At 35.7% G+C, this 25481-nt stretch overlaps 1 protein-coding gene across 11 annotated transcripts in view; it reads right to left on the reverse strand.

The window, feature by feature from the left end:
• The window catches only part of SENP7 (SUMO specific peptidase 7), a 184679-nt gene that overhangs the window by 75863 nt on the left and 83335 nt on the right, over positions 1-25481 (reverse strand). For 6 of the 11 annotated variants that reach the window (XM_059874759.1, XM_005201224.5, XM_010801026.4 and 3 more), the window contains 2 exon segments: positions 14446-14643; positions 5104-5298 (listed from right to left, as the gene is read on the reverse strand). The exons of 2 other annotated variants lie outside the window; for them this stretch is intronic. In XM_059874759.1, coding sequence (XP_059730742.1) covers positions 5104-5298; positions 14446-14643 — 393 coding nt within the window. 11 annotated transcript variants of the gene reach the window in all.

The raw sequence follows: 25481 nt of genomic DNA on the forward strand, positions 1-25481 counted from the left end.
CCAGCATCAGGGTCTTTTCTAATGAGTCAGTTCTTTGCATCAGGTGGCCAAAGTATTGGAGCTGCACCTTCTGCAACAGTCCATCCAATGAACATTTAGGACTGATTTCCTTCAGGACTGACTGGACTGATCTTGCAGTCCACGGGACTCTCAAGAGTCTCCTCCAACACCACAGCTCAAAAGCGTCAATTCTTTGGTGCTCAGCTCTCTTTATGGTCCAACTCACATCCATACATGACTACTGGAAAAACCATAGCTTTGACTAGACGAACTGTGTCAGCAAAGCAATGTCTCTGCTTTTTAATATGCTGTCTAGGTTGGTCATAGCTTTTCTCCCAAGGAGCAAGCATCTTTTAATGGCTGCAATCACCTTCTGCAGTGATTTTGGAGCCCAAGAAAATAAAGTCTAGTCTCTCAGTGTTTCCACTGTTTCACCAACTATTTGCCATGAAGTGATAGGACTGGATGCCATGATCTTAGTGTTCTGGATGCTGAGTTTTAAGTCAGACTTTTCACTCTCCTCTTTCACTTCCAATAAGAGGCTCTTGAGCTCCTTTTTGCTTTCTGCCATAAAGATGGTATCATTTGCATATCTGAGATATTGATATTTCTCCTGGCAATCTTAATTCCAGCTTGTGCTTCATCCAGCCCAGCATTTTGAATGATGTACTCTGTATATAGATTAAATAAGCAGAGTAACAAAATACAGCCTTGATATACTCCTTTCCCAATTTGGAACCAGTCCATTGTCCCACGTCCAGTTCTAAATGTCAATTCTTGACCTGCATACAGATTTCTCAGGAGGCAGGTAAGGTGGTCTGGTATTCCCATCTCTTGAATTTTCCACCGTTGTGATCCACATAATCAAACGCTTTGGCATAGCCAATAAAGCAAAAGTAGATGTTTTTCTGGAACTCTCTTGCTTTTTTGATGATCCAGCGGATGTTGAAAATTTCATCTCTGGTTCCTCTGCCTTTTCTAAAACCAGCTTGAACATCTGGAAGTTTACAGTTCATGTATTATTGAAGCCTGGCCTGGAAAATTTTGAGCATTTCTTTACTAGCATGTGAGATGAGTGCAATTGTGTGGTAGTTTAAGCATTCCTTGGCATTGCCTTTCTTTGGGTTTGGAATGAAAACTGACCTTTTCCAGTTCTGTGGCCACTGCTGAGTTTTCCAAATTTGCTGGCATACTGAGTGCAGCATTTTTCACAGCATCATCTTTTAGAACTTGAAATAGCTCAACTGGAATTCCATCACCTCCACTAATTTGTTCGCAGTGATGCTTTCTAAGGCCCACTTGAGTTTGCACTCCAGAATGTCTGGCTCTAGGTGAGTGATCACACCATCGTGATTGTCTGGGTCATTTAGATCTTTTTTTGTATAGTTCTTCTGTATATTCTTGCCACCTCTTCTTAATACCTTCTGCTTCTGTTAGGTCCATACATTTTCTGTCCATTATTGTACCCATCTTTGCATGAAATGTTCCCTTGGTATCTCAGATTTTCTTGAAGAGATCTCTAGTCTTTCCCATTCTATTGTTTTCCTCTATTTCTTTGCATTGATCACTTAAGAAGGTTTTCTTATCTCTCCTTGCTATTCTTTGGAACTCTGCATTCAGATGGGTATATCTTTCCTTTTCTCCTTTGCCTTTCACTTCTCTTCTTTTCTCAACTATTTATAAGGCCATTTTGCCTTTTCGCATGTCTTTTTCTTGGGGATGGTTTTGATCACCATCTTCTATACAATGTTATGAACCTCCATTCATAGTTCTTCAGAGAGTCAGTCAGTCAGTAAGTCAGTTCAGTCACTCAGTCGTGTCTGACTCTTTGCGACCCCATGAATCACAGCATGCAAGGCCTCCCTGTCCATCACCAACTCCCGGAGTTCATTCAAACTCATGTCCATTGAGTTGGTGATGCCATCCAGCCATCTCATCCTCTGTCGTCCCCTTCTCCTTCTGCCCCCAATCCCTCCCAGCATCAGGGTCTTTTCCAATGAGTCAACTCTTCGCATGAAGTGGCCAAAGTATTGGAGTTTCAGCTTCAACATCAGTCCTTCCAATGAACACCCAGGACTGATCTCCTTTAGAATGACCTGGTTGGATCTCCTTGCAGTCCAAGGGACTCTCAAGAGTCTTCTCTAACACCACAGTTCAAAAGCATCAATTCTTCAGCGCTCAGCCTTCTTCACAGTCCAACTCTCACATCCATACATGACTACTGGAAAAACCATAGCCTTGACTAGACAGACCTTTGTTGGCAAAGTAATGTCTCTGCTTTTGAATATGCTATCTAGGTTGGTCATAACTTTCCTTCCAAGGAGTAAGCATCTTTTCATTTCATAGCTGCAGTCACCATCTGCAGTGATTTTGGAGCCCCAAAAAATAAAGTCTGACACTGTTTCCACTGTTTCCCCATCTATTTCCCATGAAGTGATGGGACCAGATGCCATGATCTTTGTTTTCTGAATGTTGAGCTTTAAGCCAACTTTTTCACTCTCCTCTTTCACTTTCATCAAGAGGCTTTTTAGTTCCTCTTCACTTTCTTCCATAAGGGTGGTGTCATCTGCATATCTGAGGTTATTGATATTTCTCCTGGCAATCTTGATTCCAGCTTGTGCTTCTTCCAGTCCAGTGTTTCTCAGGATGTACTCTGCATATAAGTTAAATAAGCAGGGTGACAATATACAGCCTTGACGTACTCCTTTTTCTATTTGGAACCAGTTTGTTGTTCCATGTCCAGTTCTAACTGTTGCTTCCTGATCTGCATATAGGTTTCTCAAGAGACAGGTCAAGTGGTCTGATATTCCCATCTCTTTCAGAATTTTCCACACAGTCAAAGGCTTTGGCATAGTCAATAAAGCAGAAATAGATGTTTTTCTGGAATTCTCTTGCTTTTTCTATGATCCAGCGGATGTTGGCAATTTGATCTCTGGTTCCTCTGCCTTTTCTAAAACCAGCTTGAACATATGGAAGTTCACGGTTCACGTATTGCTGAAGCCTGGCTTGGAGAATTTTGAGCATTACTTTACCAGTGTGTGAGATGAGTGCAATTTTGTGGTAGTTTGAGCATTCTTTGGCATTGCCTTTCTTTGGGATTGGAATGAAAACTGACCTTTTCCTGTCCCGTGGCCACTGCTGAATTTTCCAAATTTCAGACACTCTATCAGATCGAATCCCTTGAATCTAATGTCAGTTCCATTGTATGTTACCACATAGTACTATGTAAGGGATTTGGTCTTAGTCACATAAGGCATTTTTCCTTAAACTCTGAGTTGTTATGGCAACAATCTTTAAGACTAGCTTTAAACCCAGAGCTGATGATTACACAACAAAACAACTCATCCTACTCCAGGGTATGATCTTCCTTAAGTTCTATACTAATGATAATACAACAAAAATGTACCTTGCTTAAGAACATGTTTCTCCTTAACAAAACCTTATGACTAATCTTGTTATCTTGTGGGAGTGGGTCTGGTAAGACCTTTACAACCCTGAGACATTTTTTTGATTTACTGTTAATAACCAGCTCAAAAAGTATACAGCTCCCTTGCTAAGACTAGTGATGGGGCACTCTCTGTCCCCCTTCCGATGTCTACATCAGAAGCTTTCTCTGTCCTTTTTCACTGTAATAAATCTTCTGCCACACAAAAGCTCTAAGTGATCAAGCCTGGTCTCTGATCCCAAAACTAAATCTTCTTCAGAGATCATGAATTCATGAATCTGGTATCATTCACTGTAAGCTACCAGTATCTCTCCTTAAGGAGCTCACTGTCTAGTATAGGATGAAGATATAAACACTTCTAGTGCAAAATGATAAAATACATTTCTACTACCTCTGATCATATATTAAATTTATTAGTAACTGGATAATGCCACTGAAACACTCTTTTTTATTTTCAGCAAATTCAGAAAAAGGATAAAGTTAACATTGTCACTGAGAATTCGCTAAGTAGAATCTAAGTGAAACAGAAAATATTCTCCAAAAGAAGAAAAATTCATAAAATTTATGTTAATAAGAAATAAACAGAATTTATAAAAACAGAATGTTATAAAGTAAGAAATTTATTATAGATACTTTAAAAGGTAACTATGAATACTCTTTAATGTAATTAGCCTTAAAAGAGAAATACAAACCAGAAGTTACCTTTGGATGATTAGGGGTAGAAAGGCAATTAAGATTGGATCAACAATTATTCACTCAGATCACAACTATTTATTGTAGTGCTAGAAAGCGGAAAATAAAATAGAGTTTCACGGTAAATGAAAGTTAAAAGATCTAGTATTATGTACTAACTGACATCCCCAAGCTTTTTAACCACAATTTTTTTTTTTTAATTTACAACCACCATATGAGCCTCTCCTAGTACTTTGCTACAAAGTCGTTCAGTCATGCCCAGCTCTTTGTGACTGTATGCACTCTAGCCCACCAGGCTCCTCTGTCCATCGGATTCTCTAGGCAAGAATACTGGAGTGATTGCCATGCCCTCCTCCAAAGGATCTTCCCAACCCAGAGACTGAACCCTTGTCTCAGGCATCTCCTGCACTGGCAGGTGGGTTCTTTACCACCAGTGCTACCTGGCACTGCTGATTTCCATATTTCTTATTAATACAGTTAAGCTATGTACCAATTCAGCTACCTCATATCATTTTTTTGGTGAGGAATGCATACAATCACTCATTCAGCAGATGCTTAGTGACTAGGCAGTGTTCTAGAATCTGAGTATAAAAACAGTAAAAAAGAAAAGAAGGGATGGATGGATCGATGGAGAAACAGATGGGTGGATAGGACAAAGAAAGATGAGGAACAGACATATGTCAGGGGAATGAATTTCAATTACACCAGAAAAGATGCAGTAGGTAACTAAATTTTCATTACAAGCCTACATCCATTTTCCCAAACACAAGTAGAATGATCAGTACTTTCTGAAACTGACTCTTAACTATGGGCTGCTGGTTCCCATAGCAACTCCAGTCACCAGGGGAGAAAAGTTAACACTAGTTATTTAGCAGTAACACATTTCTCAGGGGAGAACAGAAGAAGGCTCATGAGAATAAGTGCACAATTTATTTTATTTTGAGTAGAGTTATCACTAAACATACCTTTCAGATAAAAAGAAGTTCTTGTGAGGATTTAGATTTTGACAAGATTCTAGGCTGCCATCAGATGATGAAGAAAGCTGCTCTGATTGCAAGTTGTCTGTATCACCCAAATTGGCCTCAGTTACAGATGAGGTCTTTATGTATTTTCTTCCTAACTTCGTTCCCAGGACATTCGTCAATATAACTCTGGGTATCCTGTCATATAAAATAACAAACACTGTACTATACTGAAATTTGCAGTAAAAAAAATTCTAGGAAGTTGAAGTTTCAAACATTTTCAACTTAGCATAAGTAATCTATTAGAATTATACCATCCTGGAAATCAACCCATAAATACTCAGTATTTTGGATGAACACTCTTTTTTTGTTTCTGGAAGTACTTACATCTTATAAACTGGCATAGATTGGCCTGCCACTATATGGCTTTAAGTATACTAGTGGATGCTATTGGAACTGCTTAAAATTTTAACCAATTTTTCTCAAAAAAAAAAAAAAAAAGGTTTTTCCTTTCCAGTAGTTATTAAAAATACAGAGACTACAAACCAATTCAAAAAAATCTTTATTCTCTTTCAACAGAACGGTCTTTGGTAAATAACAACATATTCATAATTGGCAAATGATAAATGCTAAATCCAACAAGAAAGACATCATTCAGACTGCATCTATAGTAATGACAGATTCCTTAAGAAAAACAGCACATATATTGATGGTAATAAATATGTTTTACATAATAGCATCAGGAAAAAGGGTCAACAAAATTAATGTTTAGAAAACTAAAGCATAGTTTTTAAATTGGTGGGATTCATATAAAAACTAGTAATGCAAGCCTGGTATCTTCTTAAACAGAAGAGGATGGCCTAACCTTCCGTTTAGCCAGCTGTTATTATGAACAACTGATACTCGTTGCCATACCACAATGACGTCTTTAAAGCAAATACCTGACCCTGAACTAACAGGCCTAGATCAAATTATTGTGATTTTTAAAATTTGTGTTAGCATTTTCTTTAAGTTTTCCTATCTCCTGTTTATGAGATGTTCCCCCTGACTGTCACTTGCAGCACTTCACTGACATTTTGTGAGAAATAACAGATAACACCTAGAAAGGACCAAAGTACTTTTGTTTAAGTAAACAATGTGAGCTTCCCTGTACTCTGCTACATTTGCTATACCACTCAGAAGGAAGGGAAGGGAAGTCGCTCAGTCGTGTCCGACTCTTAGCGACCCCATGGACTGCAGCCTACCAGGCTCCTCCATCCATGGGATTCTCCAGGCAAGAACACTGGAGTGGGTTGCCATTTCCTTCTCCAATGCATGAAAGTGAAAAGTGAAAGGGAAATCACTCAGTCGTGTCCGACTCTTAGCGACCCCATGGACTATAGCCTACCAGGCTCCTCCGTCCGTGGGATTTTCCAGGCAAGAGAGGTACCCTTCAATTTTCACTACAGAATAGAAGCACTGTGTTCTTTTCACTATGTTCCAGACAATGCAGAATTTCAGATCCTAGGAGAAGTGTAAAATAATTCAGTCTCCCCTTTATTTTAAACATGAAGAACTCAAAGCTCATAAAAGGTAAATGGTTGCCCAAGTATAAGCAACTCTAGCTCCTAGAAGAACCTAGGCTTTTGGGTTTTTTAAATTTTATTCCATTACACTGCATTTTCAATACTAACTTGCCACAGCATCCAGATAACTGAGTTTATCTGTAGATACTTTGCTGCTGCTGCTGCTAAGTCGCTTCAGTCGTGTCTGACTCTGTGTGACCCCAGAGACGGCAGCCCATGAGGCTCCCCAGTCCCTGAGATTCTCCAGGCAAGAACACTGGAGTGGGCTGCCATTTCCTTCTCCAATGCATGAAAGTGAAAGTGAAGTCGCTCAGTCGTGTCTGACCCTCAGCGACCCCATGGACTGCAGCCTACCAGGCTCCTCCGTCCATGGGATTTTCCAGGCAAGAGTACTGGAGTGGGGTGCCATTGCCTTCTCCGGTAGATACTTTAGGAATCCTTAAATATATCCATTTCCAGAACAACCTCCACAAAAAAGTACTGGGTTGATTAAGCAGTATATGATCTTCAACAAGGCTATGGTAAATACAACTCTCTGAACTCAAAAGTTTAAGTGAAGGAAGAAAGGAAATAAAGTAAGCCATTTAGCACAATCACGAATTGTGGAGAGTGAAGAACAAAGATATTTGTCTTTCTCCTCTCATGATTTAAGCCTCTAAGATTCCTATTTATTACTGTCTACTTTGTATATTTGATGCCTGACAGAACCCTCCTTAAAATCCTGCATTTGAAGTAGGAATGAAGACAACAAAAGACCAGTAAGGAGTCTCAATATTTCTTCTGACCTCACACTAGGAATTGCAGGTAAATGAATAAAGAAAACTCAACTGCAGTTCTCAATCTTTAGGGAGAATGTAGGATTATTAGAAGAGAGAATTTTATTCAAGTAAGAACTATTTTTCTTCAAATCAATCAGTTCAGTCGCTCAGTCGTGTCCAACTCTTTGTGACCCCACGGAATGCAGAATGCCAGGCAACTCCTGGAGCTTACTCAAACTCATGTCTATCAAGTCAGTGATGCCATCCAACCATCTCATTCTCTGTCGTCCCCTTAAATTTTACTTACTTTTAAGAGATGAGAGAATTTGATACACTAGTTGATAGCTCATTTTAAGAATTGATGATATACTCTTCATGTTCCCCTATCATTACTGAATTCTAAAATGTAGTTCATAACAAAATAATTCAAGAACTGTAGTATTTAAAATGTGGAGGATAGAAGAAGAAATATCCTCCCAAGAAAAAAATCAGCTATAATTCACTTGTTTAAATGCCTGACTATAGTAAGTTTAAGTACGTTTTTAAATGTTGAGTCCCTAAAGAAAGCTCCAAATAGGAGAGAAAAAGTCCATAGAAGGGTAGTTCTCTACAAAGTACTGAAGAGAATAATCAGCAAAAATAAGCAAACAAAAAAATGTACAAATATCAGCAAGGAAAAGAATAATTATAAAGATTAGAATTCTCTTTTGAATAACAAATGATCATTCTATTCTATTACGGTTTGTTTTGCTGCTAGATTGTTGAAGAAAGAAAAACCAGAGCTATGAAAAAAGAACCTTAGAAGGTAAATGAGAATTTTTAAGCTAAACAAATAGTTTAAAACTCTTTCCAAGAAGAGAAAAATTTGAAAATTCCCCCAAAACCCATTTGAAAAGATTATACACGAATCTACAATAGAAGCCACAGCTCTAAAGTACAAAAGCCCTAAAGGGCTCTGAAGCCACCAGAAGGCTCAAGGAGCTAACTTAGTATGTCTACCATGGCAAGTAAGCCAGAAAGAAAAACACCAGTATAGTATACTAACGCATATATATGGAATTTAGAAAGATGGTAACGATAACCCTGTATGTGAGACAGCAAAAGAGACACAGATGTATAGAACAGTCTTTTGGACTCTGTGGGAGAGGGAGAGGGTGGGATGATTTGGGAGAATGGCATTGAAACATGTATAATATCATATATGAAATGAATCACCAGTCCAGGTTCGATGCATGATACAGGATGCTCGGGGCTGGTGCACTGGGATGACCCAGAGGGATGGTATGGGGAGGGAGGGGGTTCAGGATGGGAAACACGTGTGCACCCATGGTGGATTCATGTTGATGTATGGCAAAACCAATACAATACTGTAAAGTAATTAGCCTCGAATTAAATAAATTTAAATTAAAAAAAATAAATAAATAAAACACTTTGGCCATTTAAAAAAAAGGAAAGCATTCTACTACTGTGAACAAATGCCACAAGAAAAAAATTAAAAATAAGAATATTTAAAGGTTAATGAATTCAATATCATGTAAAATATGTAATAAAGTCCAGTCCCTACTTTACTTATGAAAAAAAATTAAAGGTCAGAAAAATGAAAAGCAGTATGGGCACAGAGTTAGTTAAGAGCAAGGACTTTGGAGTGAAACACAGGTTGAAGTGTTTCAACTTCAACTAGTAATTATATAACCTTAGGTTGGGTACTTACCATAATTTATGCCTATTATCACTGATCTCCTCATCTCTAAGATGTGGAGAATAGTAATATCTACCTTAAAAATGATTAAGATTAAATGAAATAAAAGATGTAAAGCAATTAGCACAAGTCCTGGCACACAGTCAATTTATAATAAATGGAAGCTCACTTTAATCTGCCTATTATTGAAGTCTTCCCCAAACTTATAAATTATCTTTTCAATTAGCATTTAATTGTCATAATTTATCATGCTCTGCTCTGCGATCTTAATGAAAACATCTTCTTAGAAAAGCATATAATTAAATAGTTAGCAATATCTATAGTACTCCTAGCTCTTCATAACACACACCATAGCCCAAACATCTTTCTTTAATTATTTACAACTTAATGTAATTTGGGTACCTTGAAGAAACAGAGTTTTGTGTGACAACCTTACAGAATACAAATGTATAAAGTGATAACTAAGTTCATAATATCTAAAATGCCTTTTGGTATACAATTTATAAATTAGCACTACCATGGAAATTCTAGGGCTAGCCAGCAGTACAAAAGATTCTGAATGTTAACAAGAAATATGTAAAAGTGTATACTTCATCTCTTATACTATCTCAACACAGCAGGAAGGACTGAAAGTTGCCATTTCACACAGTCCATCCAATTTTTTTCTCAAGTATGCAAACAGTATCAGTAAGTAAAACAGATTCAATTTTACTTACTAATATTATGAAAGTGAAAGTTTTAAGTCACTCAGTTGTGTCCGACTCTTTGTAACCCTATGGACAGTAGCCTGCCAGGCTCCTCGGTCCATGGAATTCTCCAGGCAAGAATACTGGAGTGGGTAGTCATTCCCTTCTCCAGGTGATTGTCCCGACCCAGGGATTGAACGTAGGTCTCCTACATTGCAGGCAGATTCTTTACCGTTCGAGCCACCAGGAAAGCCATGTTGAAAGCACATTTCAAAACATAATATGCTAAACCAAAGAACCAAATTTTGTAACAGTGAAATGAAGCAGAAAGTATACTGGCCTGAGAAATAATATCATTTATTGAATGTGTCTCTATACACATTCTGGTCCTTAACTGTTTCAATTACAAATTGTGAGTTCCACCCCACAGATAAGTAGCAAGGTAAATATAAGACTGAAATAAAAAATGGGAGAAAACTGAAAATCTGATAGGAGCTATTAAGATATCCTTGATGTTAAGAGCAAATTTTTAAAGAAATGGAACCCTTGTTGATAGATAACATAATTGCATCTGGCATTAAAGCTATAAATAACAAGTAAAAAAATAACAATACTAATTTAGTTTTTATTTTGCTACAATTTAGATGAACATTTTGCTAAAATTGTGCTGTGGCATTTAATAGGGTTTCTATAAATCTATTCTTATCCCAGATGGTATCATTCAAAGTATTACTTTCTAAATCAGTTTAAGCTACATAAATTTTTTTTAATTTTTCAATTACCTTCTTAAAATAATATACAAATTTTCTAAATTTACCCTTTTCTTTTACTAAGCAATATTGTAAGTGAATAAAGTATCACTCAACTATACCATTGCTGGCTTAAATAAGTCTTAAGGTTACAGGAATACCAGGGTGTCCAAAAAGTCATACCATCACAATATCTGGAATATGTAATTTTTTTAAACTCCAAACATATATAAACTTAAGAAAAACACGGGTAAATATAATTACACCATTTAGGGAAATCCCAAGAACCAGGAGTTAACTTTTTTTAACAGAATATTGTACACTGTCCTAGTATTTCTCTAATAATCTCTGGTGTTAATCAATGAAGACAAGATAAAGATGGTTTACCTCCTCAAAAGTTTTGCACGTATCTCCCACTAGGTTCTTTCTTGCCTACTGACCAAGGCTTATAAAGATCTGGAAATATTCTCCCAGGAAAACAGATATGAACCACATATGGAGATAAAACCTAAACTAAAATATGGTTTATTTATTTTAAAAGATATGTGTGTATCCCACATACTGCTAGCTTGACATTTCTAAAACTCTTGACTTGTTCCTTCATTATTTAATAAGACTGATTGGGATCACATATTTTCTGTTTTTCTTCTCAACTTTATCCAGAAATTAAAAGGCTAAACTGTCTTCATTAAAGGGCAACATACTTAGATCACTACCTTTAGATCCCAGAATGTGCTTTTCTGTACATCTGAAACTATTACAACGTTGTAAATCAACTATATGCCAATATAAAATTTTAAAATTACTTAAAAATAAGTAGACAAAACTTTTAAAAAGTAAAAAAAAAAAAAAAAAAAGAAGCCATTGCTGGGAATGAATAAGTAATTTTGGTTTACTTGGTAGTTAAATTTTAAGTTAAAATTAAGAACCAAACATAAGTTTTTCTTCCTTTCATCTTTCTGAAATAATGACATCTTAGCCAAGTAAAATGAAAATAAGACAAACAGTATCATGTCAAAGTTAAGCAAAGTCTGAAGAAAGTCTAAGTCTCCTATTCTAGATAGCAAGTTCCACACAGAAAACATCTATCCAAACCTATACCCTAAACAGCTCTCCAATTTTCTTATTTGAAGCTTATAATACCTCTTTTCCTGTCTGAGACCAAAATTACAGAGCAGATCGTTGGTTTGGGTGGAGGAAAAGACATTTCAATCAAAGAGACTGGAACTGCTAAGTAATCTCAGCAAACGTTTATTGAGAATTCAGTATGTGCCCAGTAATGTGTAAGGAAAAAATAAAACGTAGTCTCTGCCCTTATGAAGCTTATAGTAAGGGAGGCAGAGAAATCACATTAAATGTTATGGGTGCTATGATACAGAAAAGGCAGCTTTCCCAAAGGGATCAAAGAAAGATGTGGCAGCTGGAATCGAAGAAGGCTTCCCAAGAAGATGGAAATGAGTTCAGTGTTAAAGACCAATATCAGTCAATAAATGGGAAAAGGAAATTTTTCCCAAGATAAGAGGACAAAAAGCTCAGAGGTATAAAACAACATTATACATTCAGTGAGCTACCAGCAGTTCCTTAATTCTAAAGCACAGTACTGAATGTGGAAGAGTAGACAGACACAAGGCTAGAGACAATCAAGGTGCAATCATTATGGACGTTGTAATGCCAAGGTAAAGAGTTCGAACTTTAACCTAAAGATTATCTGGAGCCACAGAAAGATGTTAAATAGCAGAGTGACACATAACATCTTCATACTTCAGCAAAAATATGGTGAAATAATGAAGACGAAAAAAAAGACTATGCACAGGAAGCCCAATAAAATTACTATCAGAGTAATAAAGGCACAAAGTTATCAGGGTTTGAACTGGGGCAGTGATGAGAAAGAGGAAGAAAAGATCATTTGAAGACAGATTTAGGAGGCAAAAATAACTAGACTTGATAAATGATTAGATACAAAGAGTAAGGGAAAAACAGGAGCCAGGACAATTTCTAAGTTCTAATGCAAAGAACTAAGTGTAAAAAGGAGTCATATATTCAGACAGGGAGAAGACAGGAAAAAAGGAACAAGTCTGAAAACAAAGATGATTTACTCACTTTGAAACAAGCTAAACCTAAGACACCTGGAGCTGAGGGGAAGGTCTGGACTAAGTGGCAGCTCATCTGAGTAAGGGAACAGAAACACACATACACAGTAAAAAAACGAATTAGAATCTTATTGGGACTCTATTTCACATTATATTTAAGTTTCCTGAACACATAATCTAGCTGCTAACAATTTCTGGTAAGAAAAACTATTCTGGGGGATGACGCATTACACTGTTCTCCTCACACTGTTCTAATTCAAAAAGATCAGACATGGGATGAGGGGATGGATGTCATCTGGAGGAGAGCTGGAGCTTCTTCTCAAAAGAACCAAAGGGATTGGAAGGCCCATCCCTTTAAGTAGCCCCCTTTATTTAGATCTATCAGCACAGTAAAGGAATAGCTCACCTGTACTAAGAAAGAAAACCGATGTACTTCAGGACAATGAGAGTAAATTGCTTCTTCATAAATTACTAAAGCTAAGTGTCTAAGATTTTGTGTGCTTTAGAAAATTTAATTTACATCAGGTATGATATAGTACGGGAATTCTTGTTATATAGCTTTTTATGTTATTGCATTTTTTAAAAGAAGTGTCCTTTAAAAAAAAAAAGTACTGCACAACACTATGTTCAAATGTTGTGACAGAGTTCTACTTTAGTTTTTAAAGTAATTGTGCTGAAAGTCACCAAGTTTCAGCTGGATCTTGGCTTAAAGCACTTATAAATTGTTATCCAGGGACTTCCTTGGTGTTCCAGTGGCTAAGACTACGCTCCCAGTGCAAGGAGCCTGATTAAATTCTTGATCAGGGAACTATATCCCACATGCCATAACTAAGACCCAGCACAGCCAAATAAATGGATAAAAAATAAATATTAAAAATACTGCTAAAAAAAAAATTGCCATTAAGGTTACAGACCAAATAATCAAAGCACCATCTAGCTAATGGCATGCTATTCTAATTGAAACTAAATACTTCCCCTAAAAAAATAATTCACTTAAGGGTTAAAACTGTAAATGGAAATACATTTAAAACATTATGTTATAGGTCAAAAATTCCCAAAGCTAATTTCTAATTTTTAGTCCCAAACTTCACATACAATTTAAAAAATATATATATAGAACAAAACAGGTCTTGTTAGCTTTCAAAATTAAACTGCATATTTATTATTAAAAATCTGGGAGTAATAATTCAAAATCATCTCCTGTTTTTTAAATGCATGTAAAATATAAGAAAGCTCACAAAATAAAAAGTGGTAAGGACCTAGATTAAATAATATTTAAAAGTTATGTTAAAGATACTTGGCATGCTGCAGTCCAGGGAGTCACAAAGAGTCAGATGCAACTAAGCAACTAAACACCAACAAATGATAAGAAGCAGAAAATTTAAAAGATCCATAGATAGACAGACATTTTTTTTTTCTTTTCATCTTTAACATACCTTTGAGATAATATTTAGGTCCTTACTTAACAAAATCTAGGTCCTCATCTACCTGTCTATATCTAGTTCTTCATTTTATATACGTGAATCTCTAAAAATATGTATATGTGAATCAAATTATTAAGTTAAATGTACTAAGAATATTATTTGTTTTTAAAAATAATTCTAACCCAATTGATTTAACAAAATGTAGAGTCATTAACTTTGTAAATTAAGATTGTCAGCTTTAAGATTTGAGGGAGTTACACGTGTATATGCCGATTTTCTTAAGGATCATTTCCAACAATCTTATTTTTAAGATCATTGGACTTAAAGTACTTCCAGTGCAGTAAGCTGAACAAAATCAATACTGAACAACATACCTTTCAGACAAATTAAGGCTTTGGTGAAGAGGTTCTAATTTTTGACATGTCTCTAGGCTGTCAACAGATGTCGAAGGCAATGAGTCAGACTGCACCTTGTTGGCATCACATAAATTAGCATCGTTTCTAGGTAGGGTCTTTCTGAATTTTCGTCCTAAATCCGTCCATAGGACATTCGTCAACATAACTTTGAGTTGCCTGTTATACACATAAATAATTAATACATACAGTACTAAATATTATATAATACATGTATTCATCACAAATTATAACAAATGAAAACCTTCAGGAATTCTAATTCAGTTCTTCAAGCAATTAACCAGAATAGTAAATACCATAACAAAAAAAAATCTGCCTAACCATTCTCAAATATACATGAAAAACTAAAGCACATTTCACTTAAATTGGGATTTCCTTCAGAATTCTGTCTGAAATACTACAACTGTGGTCACACACATGCACAGCTGTTGGGATTCCTGGTAACTAATCTGTGCTTACCCACACTATCCGTGGAACAATATTCATTTGCACATCACCTCACAAAGGCAACCACTTCCTGCATTACAAATGTGTTCTTAGTTTAGTATTTGTTGATTTGGAAACATAATTAAACCTAAAGATAACAGTACATCATCTACAGTCTTAACTCTATATAGTCTTAAGATACATTTAGGTTTACCTTATTTCTAAAAATAGGTCAACTTAAAACACTGTATGTATACCAATTTCAAAAGTAAAACTGATAAATCCAAGCACTGTCAGCTTTTTGCCTCATTATATTTTGCCCATTACTCATTTAACAAATCTTTGTACCAATGATACTTGGAGAACTGTGTTCAGTTCTTGAACCATGAAACACAGTACTGTGAACAGGCTACCAAGTTGATGTAAAACAATGTCAAATGAGGAATTGTGGGAAGAATTGAAAATGTTTAATTAGAAGAGTGTCTATTCTACTCCCTAGTATCAGTTTTAGACCCTTTTTGTTTAACAAAAGTAAGAATATTAAGAAACAGAAAGCAGTGTTTGTGTATGTTTAAGATAAAACATGTCAAAGAAATGACTTGTTTGCACCTGCCCCTTGGGGCTGTATCTTCAGATCATCTAGTAGAAGAAGTGGGAGCTGCTGCTTCTTCCAAGGAGCCACTACAGAAAGCACTTACAGATTTTAGGATTATCATTAAACAATAAAAAGATGAGAGACATTGCTATGAATGAATAAAAGTTCATTCTTCATCCAACAAATACTTACCAAATACCTTCTAGCAAAACAATTGGCAACAAACAAAACAATTACAGTTCCTGCCTTTGTGGAGGTTACATTTCAAGGAAGAATTATCCAATTAGCTATTTAATTACAACTGTAATGAGCAATATGAACAAAAAGTACAGATGCTGCATTTCTACTGAACCAGATAAGGGAAGTTTTACTAAGAATATGACTTTTACTGAAGTTGAAACTATCCAAAGGAAACAAGTGGAAAATGAAGAGCGGTTCAAAAAGGAGTATAAAATGTAAATGCTCAGACATGAGGAAAGTTTGTTCAAGAAAATTAAAGGACTTACCTGGCTCAAGTGCTTAGAATGAAGAGGAAATTTGTATAAAGATGGGCAGTTAGGCAGAACTGTGTGGATTATATTGAGGATTTGAAACTTTAATGTCAACAACAGTATCTATCCCCTAGTTTTAATAAAAGAATGATGATATCATAGCTGTATTTTTAAAAAGATGACTTTGATCTTTTGTGAAGAATAAAGAAAACATGAAGAGAAAAAATAATGAATTTACAGAGGTGATGGTGACTTAGGGATAATTTAATGGAATGGTGGGAGCAGAAACAGGAAAGAAGAAAAGGGACATGGATACAGCAAATGTAGGCAGTTGACACAGAGCTATGAAAGGGGGATACAGGACAAGCTGCTGCTGCTGCTAAGTCGCTTCAGTCATGTCTGACTCTGTGCAACCCCATAGACAGCAGCCTACCAGGCTCCCCCGTCCCTGGGATTCTCCAGGCAAGAACACAGGAGTGGGTTGCCATTTCCTTCTCCAATGCATGAATGTGAAAAGTGAAAGTGAAGTCACCCAGTCATGTCCGACTCTTTGCGATCCCATGGACTGCAGCCCACCAGACTCATCCGTCCATGGTATTTTCCAGGCAAGAGTACTGGAGTGGGGTGCCATTGCCTTCTCCGATATAGGACAAGGACTGAGGATAAATGTAAGATTCAAGATAGGTCTTCTGAGTTAATTATTGGTTACTTAGCTTAAGATTGAAAATATTTGTGTAAGTTTAAGTGCTTACGGGAAAGAGTTCAACAAAGTAGGAGACGTTGATGATACAGGAGACAGAATAATTAACATTATAATTAAGTTTCTTAAGAAGTGGCATAAAAAGAGCTAGTATTTATTGAACATGCACAATATACCAGAAACTACGCTAAGCCCTTTATAATGCTTTACTTCATTTAATCCTCACAACTAATCCATGAGGTCAAAGCTATGGTTTTTCCAGTAGTCATGTATGGATTTGAGACTTGGACCATAAAGAAGACTGAGTGCTGAAGAATTGATGCTTTTGAATTGTGGTGTTGGAGAAGACTCTTGACAGTATCTTGGATTGCAAAGAGATCAAACCAGTCAATCCTAAAGGAAATCAATCCTGAATATTCATTGGAAAGACTGATGCTGAAGCTCAGTCCTTTGGCCTGAGCTCCAGTACTTTGGCCACCTGATGTAAAGAGCCAACTCATTAGAAATGACCCTGATGCTGGGAAAGACTAAAGGCAGGAGGAGAAGGGGATGACAGAGAATGAGATGGCTGGATGGCACCACCAACTCAATGGACATGAGTTTGACCAAGCTTCAGGAGATGGTGAACGACAGGGAAGCCTGGCGTGCTGCAGTCCATGGGGTCACAAAGAGTCAGACACAACTGAGCAACTGAACACCAACAACTCCATGAGGTACAAAGGTAACTATTCTTCTGTAACTGAGAAGACCAAGACAGAATGATTAATAACTTGGCCCACAGTAAAATGGGTTGAATAGTGAGAGTGGGATCCAGAGCCACACACTCTCAACTCTGTTGACAGCACTCTTAACTGCTCCACTGTGCTGATTTATGATGGCCTTCTTCCAGAAACCAAGATCATTTTTTCAGAGTGATATGAAAGGTAAAGGAATACAGGGTTGAGGAGAGAAAAGGCTTCAAATCTTCATTGTGTAGAGGGGGAACACAAGACGACTAGCAAAACACAGTAGGATTATCTTGGGATTGAGAAATCCAGTAAGATTAATAATTATGAATTTATAATGCCACAAACATACTCTGTTTTGTCATTTTTTTCCCATTAGTGCTCAGCCACCTTGATGTCAGCACAATGCAAACAGATAATCAGGTTCACAAACAATTATTAATTATGAAGGAAAAAGGCATCTTTGTAACTAAACATCTGTCAGCTAGCACCTTAACCAAGTGGTCAAAGATAAGGCTACCAACAGTGGGACAAGGAGATATTATGTATCCTCTGATATGACGCAATAAGCAAATGACATCAGCTAGGAAGCATTCTTGCCAAAAATGTAACATGGACCTAATCATAAGGCCAAACCTAGACAAATTTTTAAAATCTAGTATATAAGACATCTTACGAGACAACTGGCCTGAGCTCTTCAAAAAAGTCAGTGTCATGGTTTAAGAGGGTGAAGAGATGGTGGGATTATTCTAAGATTAAGAGACTAATGAGACATAAAAACCAAAAAATATAATGCATGAACCTCAATTTGATCCTAGATTTTAAAAAAAAAGACATCTTGGAGACATTTAGAGAATTCTGATTCTAGATTTTACATGAGATGATAATATGAAATTATTATAGGGATTTCTCTGGTGGTCCAGAGATTAAGAGTCCACCATGCAGTACAGGGGATGAGGGTTGGATCCCTGGTCAGGGAACTAAGGTCCCACATGCCATGGAGCAAATAAGCCCACATGTCGCCCTAGTCAGGTTTCTGTGTACCATAACTACTGAAGGCCACACAGAGCAACTATTGAGCCCGTGTGCAGCAACTGGAGAGTCTGTGCACTATAACCAAAGATCCCACATGATGCAATGAAGACCAGGTGTGCCACAACTAAGACTCGACATAGCCAAATAAATAAAGTAAATATTTTTAATGTAATTAAAAGCCAAAAATGATATTAAAAAAGAAATTAGTATAAATCTTCTTCATGATGTATTGTGGTTATCATGTAAAAGAATTCCTTGTTTTTAAGAAGTACAGGCTAAAGTATTCAAAGGTAAAGTGCCTGATGTCTGTGACTTATTCTCAAATAGTTCTGGAAAAAGTGTATGTGAATGTGCATATGTGATATGCACTTAAATATATGAATGAAAGACTGAGAAAGCATAAATGTGGGAAAATGTTAACAATATTTCGCATGTTTGTTATTCTTAACAAAATAATTCCACACCTGGAATCCTGTACCAAAAAAATACAAAACGTATGGGGAAAAGTCATGCATGAAGATGTTCATCACAGTATTATTTATAACAGCAAAAAAATACAAGCAACTTTAAAATCCCAGCAATAGCAGAATGGTTAAGTATATACCATGATAAAACCGCTTAACAGAATGTTACTTATTGATCTCTTAAAATCTTCTACTTTAAATTTTAAGGATGGCTGGCTGTGTTGTTTCCTGCTTTCTATTTGTCTTTATTTCTATTTTTTATGCTAAGCAAACACTATTTATGTAGAGAAATATCAACCAATTTATTCTGTAAAGAACAGTAAACATGCTTACCTAGCCAAAAAACTATTAATTAGTGAAAAGAAACTATTTTTTACATTCAGGATTACTCTTTTATAAGGTTTTACAACTGTATAACTTAAAATTCTAAATGATCAAATGAAAACACTTGTAAAATCCTAAGGATATATAAGTTCTACTTTTCAGTCTGATTAGAAAACTATTAGTAATCTGCTAAATTATTTGAAAAAATATCCTAACGGTAATTTAAAAATTGTTAAATATGAAAATCTCCAATGTTGGAAAATGTCATTTTTCTATTCACCCAAATCAAGTAAGAATCACGATTGGTACATGTTATGCATGGCTGAGTCCCTTCAACGTTCACCTGAAACTACCACATTACTAACTGGCTATACTCCAACACAAAAAGTTAAAAAAAAAAAAGAATTACCATTGGTGATTTTACTGGTAATTCTAATTATTGGTTCTAAGTGAAAAAGACAATTGGGTTCTCTGTGAAAATACTTATTTCACGTTCATAAATTTGCTTTATTGTAATCTGACTAATAATATTCTAATTAAAGGTAAATTTTTAAAACTTCTATATTTAAATGCCCTAGCATTCTTTTTAAAAATCCCTTTAATATTTATTTAAGAATATAAAAATCATCTATAAAACACATTCCAGTTTGAAAAGAATAATCCAAATAAATATACCTCACACTATTAGCCAGGGTTTGTTACTCTATTTAGTTAAGTATCTAGAGACCACATAGGAATCAACTCTATATTATTGATTCAGAACATTTTTTTAGGATCTCATTTTTATTTATGTTTTATTGGAGGATAATTGCTTTACAATGCTGCAGTGATCTCTGACATACATCAATGTGAATCAGTCATATTTATATACATTTCCCTCCCCTCCTGAGCCTCCCTCCCCTCTCATTTCACCCCTCTAGGTCGTTACAGAGTGCCAGGCTGGGCTCCCTGTGTTATATAGCAGCTTCCCACTAGTTACCTGTTTTATACATGATAGTTTATATATGTCAATGCTACTTTCTCAATTTGTCTAACCTTCTCCTTCCCCTGCTGTTTCAACCAGACCATTCTCTATATTTGCATCTCCATTTCTTCTCTGTAAACAGGTTCATCAGTACTATTTTTTCTAGATTCCATATATGTGTATTAATAGACAATATTTGTTTTTCTCTTTCTGACTTACTTCACTCTGTATAACAGGCTCTAGGTTCATTCACCTTGCTACAACTGACTCAAATTTGTTCCTTTTTATGGCTGAGTAATATTCCATTGTATATATGTATCACAACTTCTTTATCATTCACCTGTTGAGGGACAGCTAGGTTGCGTCCACGTCCTGGCTATTGTAAACAGTGCTACAATGAACACTGGGATGTATGTGTCTTTTAGAATTGTGGTTTTCTCAGGGTATATGCCCAGTAGTGGGATTGCTGGATCATATGGTAGGTTTATTCCTAGTTTGTTGAAGAATCTCCATACTGTTCTCCACTGTGGCTGTATCAATTTACAATTCCACCTAGCCCTATTATTTCTACAGATATTCAAATAGAAACTTAAATTCAGAATAAAGAAAAACATTCAAAACCTAAACTTAGTATTTAGGGAGACACACTTAGGTGGCAATACTATCCCAAAAAAGTAAGATTAGGAGACAGGTTAGTTTTAAAGGAGAGGAAAGGGAGTTGTAACTACAAAGGTACATGGAATTTCTGGGCTAATTTTCTATTTTATACCTGAATGGTGGTTATATAAAAACATATTAAATTATAATAAATAATTTATTAAACAGTTTACCCTTTATTCATTTTTTGGTAGATGCATTATATTTCACAATAAAAATAAAGAGTAGAGGACAGCTAAATGAAGATCTCCACCTAACCCAACATTCTATTGATGATATATATACCATCCCTGCTAAAATACATGCATAAGCTTTTTTTTTTTTTTTTTTTGTGGCCACACCTTAAGGGATCTTAGTGGGATCTTAGTTTTCTGACCAGGGATCAAACTGGTGCCCCTTGCAGTGGAAGCGAGGAGTCTTAACCTCTGGACTACCAGGGAAGTCTCATCTAAGCTTTTCTTTTTTACTATGATTTATTTACTTGTCTACAATAGGTCCTAGCTGCAGCATGTAGGATCTTCAATCTTCATTGCAGCATGCAAACTCTTGGTTGCAGCAAATGGGATCTAATTCCCTGACTGGGACTCCAACCAGGGCCCTCTGCATTGGGAAAGCAGAGTCTTAGCCAATTGGACCATCAGGGAAGTTCTCACCTAAGCTTTTTAGAATCATCCAACAGTCTATTTACAAAATGTCCCCTTCTAAGCTATGAATTATTACTCTACTATTCATTTAATGTACAAGGGAAAATAGTTGCTGATTGATGTACTCAAAGTTTAAAAATTATCACTCCCAGAAAATAAAAATTATATCACATTTCTTCTGTAGTACTTATCATACACGTAAAAATCTGTAATTATGAAAAAAAAAAAACTCAGCAAAACCACAATAGAAAAAAAATTTTTTTTCAAATTTTGTTCGATTTAAATTTTTCAACAAAAGCAGTTTTTCAATGAATGCATAAATATTAAACTTGGCTAAATTCAAAACTCAGGAAAAAAAAAAAATCACTTCTCAAAACATGGTGTCCTATTTTTAGATTCTAGAAACTGACAGCTGGAATGAAGGCAATGTTTTAGTTTCTTTTTTCATAATTTAATTTTAGTATTTCTTGTCCTTCAAAAAAAAAGGGGGGGTGCAGGAAATAAAAATATGCTACCACAAAACATGCCTCTTTGGCACAAGGATTATTTTGAACTGAAAGCAACTGAGAGTAGATGCCAAAAAGGCTCCCTGTCCACTCATTGCTTGCCTAAAAGCAGGTTTACACTATTTATCACCAGAGACTCTTTATCAGCCCAGGAATATAATTCACATAACAAGCCTTACTAATCAAACATTATCTCCTATTAGTTTCCCCCATATACGTTCTATTCCACAGTTCGCCATCCTTGGAATAGCAAATCTTTTTCCTCTGTCTTATCACTTCTCTAGAAATTTATTGTCCTTTGTTAATACATTATATAAGCCTAAGCTGTAACTACTCCTTTGAGTTACTCTTTATAGGATTTCTCCCATGTATATGCACACTGCATGTGTTGAATAGATTCTGTTTGTTTTTCTTTTATTTATCTGTATTTTGTCTGTCCAATTATGGCCCCAGTCAGAGAACCACTGCGGGGTAGAGGTTTGTGTCCTTCCTCCTCAAGGACAAAATAAATGAACACATCACAGAAAAGACACACGAATAGCCAATATGTATGTGAAAAGATGCTCAATATCATTAATCTCATTTTTCTGGTCTTTTAAAAACAGTTTGTCTTTTCAAAAAATGGGAAAGGGAGCAAAATATTTCAACAGATACTTTAGAAAATATACAAAATAACAACAGACACATGAAAAGATGCTCAATATCATCATTCATCAACAAAATGCAATTATTACCACAATTAGATATCACCACATGGGACTTCCCTAGTGATCCAGTGGCTAAGATTCTGCACTCAAATGCAGAGAGCATGGGTTTGATCTCTGACCAGGGAACCAGACCCCACACGCAGCAACTAAGCCTATGTGCTGCAACCACTGAACCCACACAAATAGCCCACATGCTGCAACCAAGACTCAGTAGAGCCAAAACAAACAAATAAAAAAAATTTTTAACATAGTTCTTAAAAAAAAAAAGATATCACTACACATATATTATAAGGGATGATGACAGAGACTGACCATACAAGTCCTGACAGGAAGATTGAGGAAGTAAAACTCTACTGCATTGCTTGTGCAAATGTAAATTGACACAATTACTTCTGGAAAACACTTGGCGGTTTCTTAACAAAGTTGAAAATGTACTTTCAATGACTCAACAACCCATCTCCTAGGTATTTACCCAAAAGAAATAAAAATGTGTCCATATAGGCACTTGTACATGAGTGTGCACACAGCAGTTTTATTCATTGTAGTATTCATTTTACACAGAACTAGAACAAAAATATTTTATATTTGTATGGAAACACAAAAGACCCCAAATAGGCAAGGCAATCTTGAGAAAGAAAAACAGAGCTAGAGGAATCAGGCTCCCTGACTTCAGACTATACCACAAAGCTACAGTAATTAGAAGAGTAGATATTCCTACAAAAACAGAAATACAGATTAATGGAATAGAACAGAAAGCCCAGAAATAAATTCACACACTTATAGTCAATTAGTCCATGACAAAGGAGGCAATAAATACACAATGGAGAAACACAGTCTCTTCAATAAGTGGGGCTGGGAAAACTGGATGGCTATATGTAAAGTATAAAATTAGAACATTCTTTAACACCATATACAAAAAGAAACTCAAAATGGACTAAAGCTCTAAATGTACGACTGGACACTATAAAACTCTTAGAGGAAAACATAGGCAAAACACTCTTTGACATAAATCACAGCAGTATCTTTTTGGATTCACCTCCTAGAGTAATTGAAATAAAAACAAAAATAAACAAATAGGACCTAATTAAATTTAAAAGCTTTTGCATAGCAAAGGAAATCATAAACAAAATAAAAAGACAACCCACAGAATGGGAGAAAATATTTGCAAGTGATGAGACAGACAAGGGATTAATCTCCAAAATATACAAACAGCTCATGCAGCTCTATATTAAAAAAAAAATAATCAAACAACCCAATCAAAAAATGAGTATAAGACCAAATTAGACATTTATCCAAACAATACATATAGATGGCCAAGGAGCATATGAAAAGATGGTCAACATCACTAATTATTACAGATATGCAAATCAAAGCTACAATGAGGTATCATCTCACACTGGTCAAAATGGCTATCATCAAAAAATCTACAAACAATAAATGCTGGAGAGTGTGTAGAGAAAAGGAAACTCTCCTAAACTTTTGGTTGGAACATAAACTGGTACAACCACTACAAAGGACAGTATGAAGATTCATTAAAACAAATACAAAAATAAAAACAGAACTGCCGTATGATACACCACTGCCACTCCTGAACATAAATCAAAAAAAAAATCATAATTTGAAAAGATACACGCACCCCAATGTTCACTAAAGGTCTATTTAACAATAGCCAAGATATGGAGGCAACTTATATGTCCACTGACAGAGGGATAGATAAAGAAAATGTGGTACAAATATACAATAGAATATTACTCAGTCCTAAAGAAGAAAGATCCATCTGCAAAGGCATGGATTGACATAGAAAATACTGTACTTAGTGATACAATTCAGACTGAGAATAACAAGTACTATGTGAATATAAAAAATGATACAAATGAATCTATACACAAAATAGAAAAGACTCACAGAAACAGAAAACAAATTTATGGTCACCAAACAGGAGAAGAAGGAAAAGAGGGACAAATAAGGATTATGAGATTAACAAATACAAACTACCATACATAAAACAGATAAGCAACAAGGATTTATTGTATAGCACAGGGAATTATATTCAATGTCTTCTAATAATCTACAATAAAATATAATCTGAAAACATATACAACTGAATCACTTGGCTATACACACAAAATTAATTCAATATTATAAGTCAATTATATTTCAACTTTTAAAGTTACTGATCACAGATCACCATAACAAATATTATAATAGTGAAAAGGTTCTGAAATATTGCAAGAATTACCAAAATGTGACACAGAGACACAAAGTGAGTAAATGTTTTTTTGAGAAACGGTGCCGATAGATTTGCTCAATGTAGGGTTGCCTGCAACATTCAGTTTGTGAAAAACAGAGATCAGTTCAAGATGGCAGGGTAGAAGACGCGCTCTCACCATTTCTTATGAGAGCATCAAAATCACAACTGCTGAACAACCATCAACAGGAAGACACTGGAACCCACCAAAAAAGATAACCCATATCCAAAGACAAAGGAGAAGTCCCAATGAGACAGTAGGAGGGACACAACTACTATAAAATCAATTTGTAAAAAATGCAGTATCTGCAAAGTGCCAATAAAGTGAAGCACAATAAAACAGAGTATGCTTGTATCTTATGAGTAGTGTCCTTATAAAAATGGCAGAAACAGATATACACAAAAGGAAGACAATATGAAGACATACAGGGAAAATGTGTAAATATGGAGGACTGAATGCCTGAAGAAAAGAGGAGGGAGACATGGAACAGATCATTCCCTACTGCCTTCA

Source organism: Bos taurus, chromosome 1, assembly GCF_002263795.3.
Source record: "Bos taurus isolate L1 Dominette 01449 registration number 42190680 breed Hereford chromosome 1, ARS-UCD2.0, whole genome shotgun sequence".
Classification (NCBI taxonomy): domain Eukaryota; kingdom Metazoa; phylum Chordata; class Mammalia; order Artiodactyla; family Bovidae; genus Bos; species Bos taurus.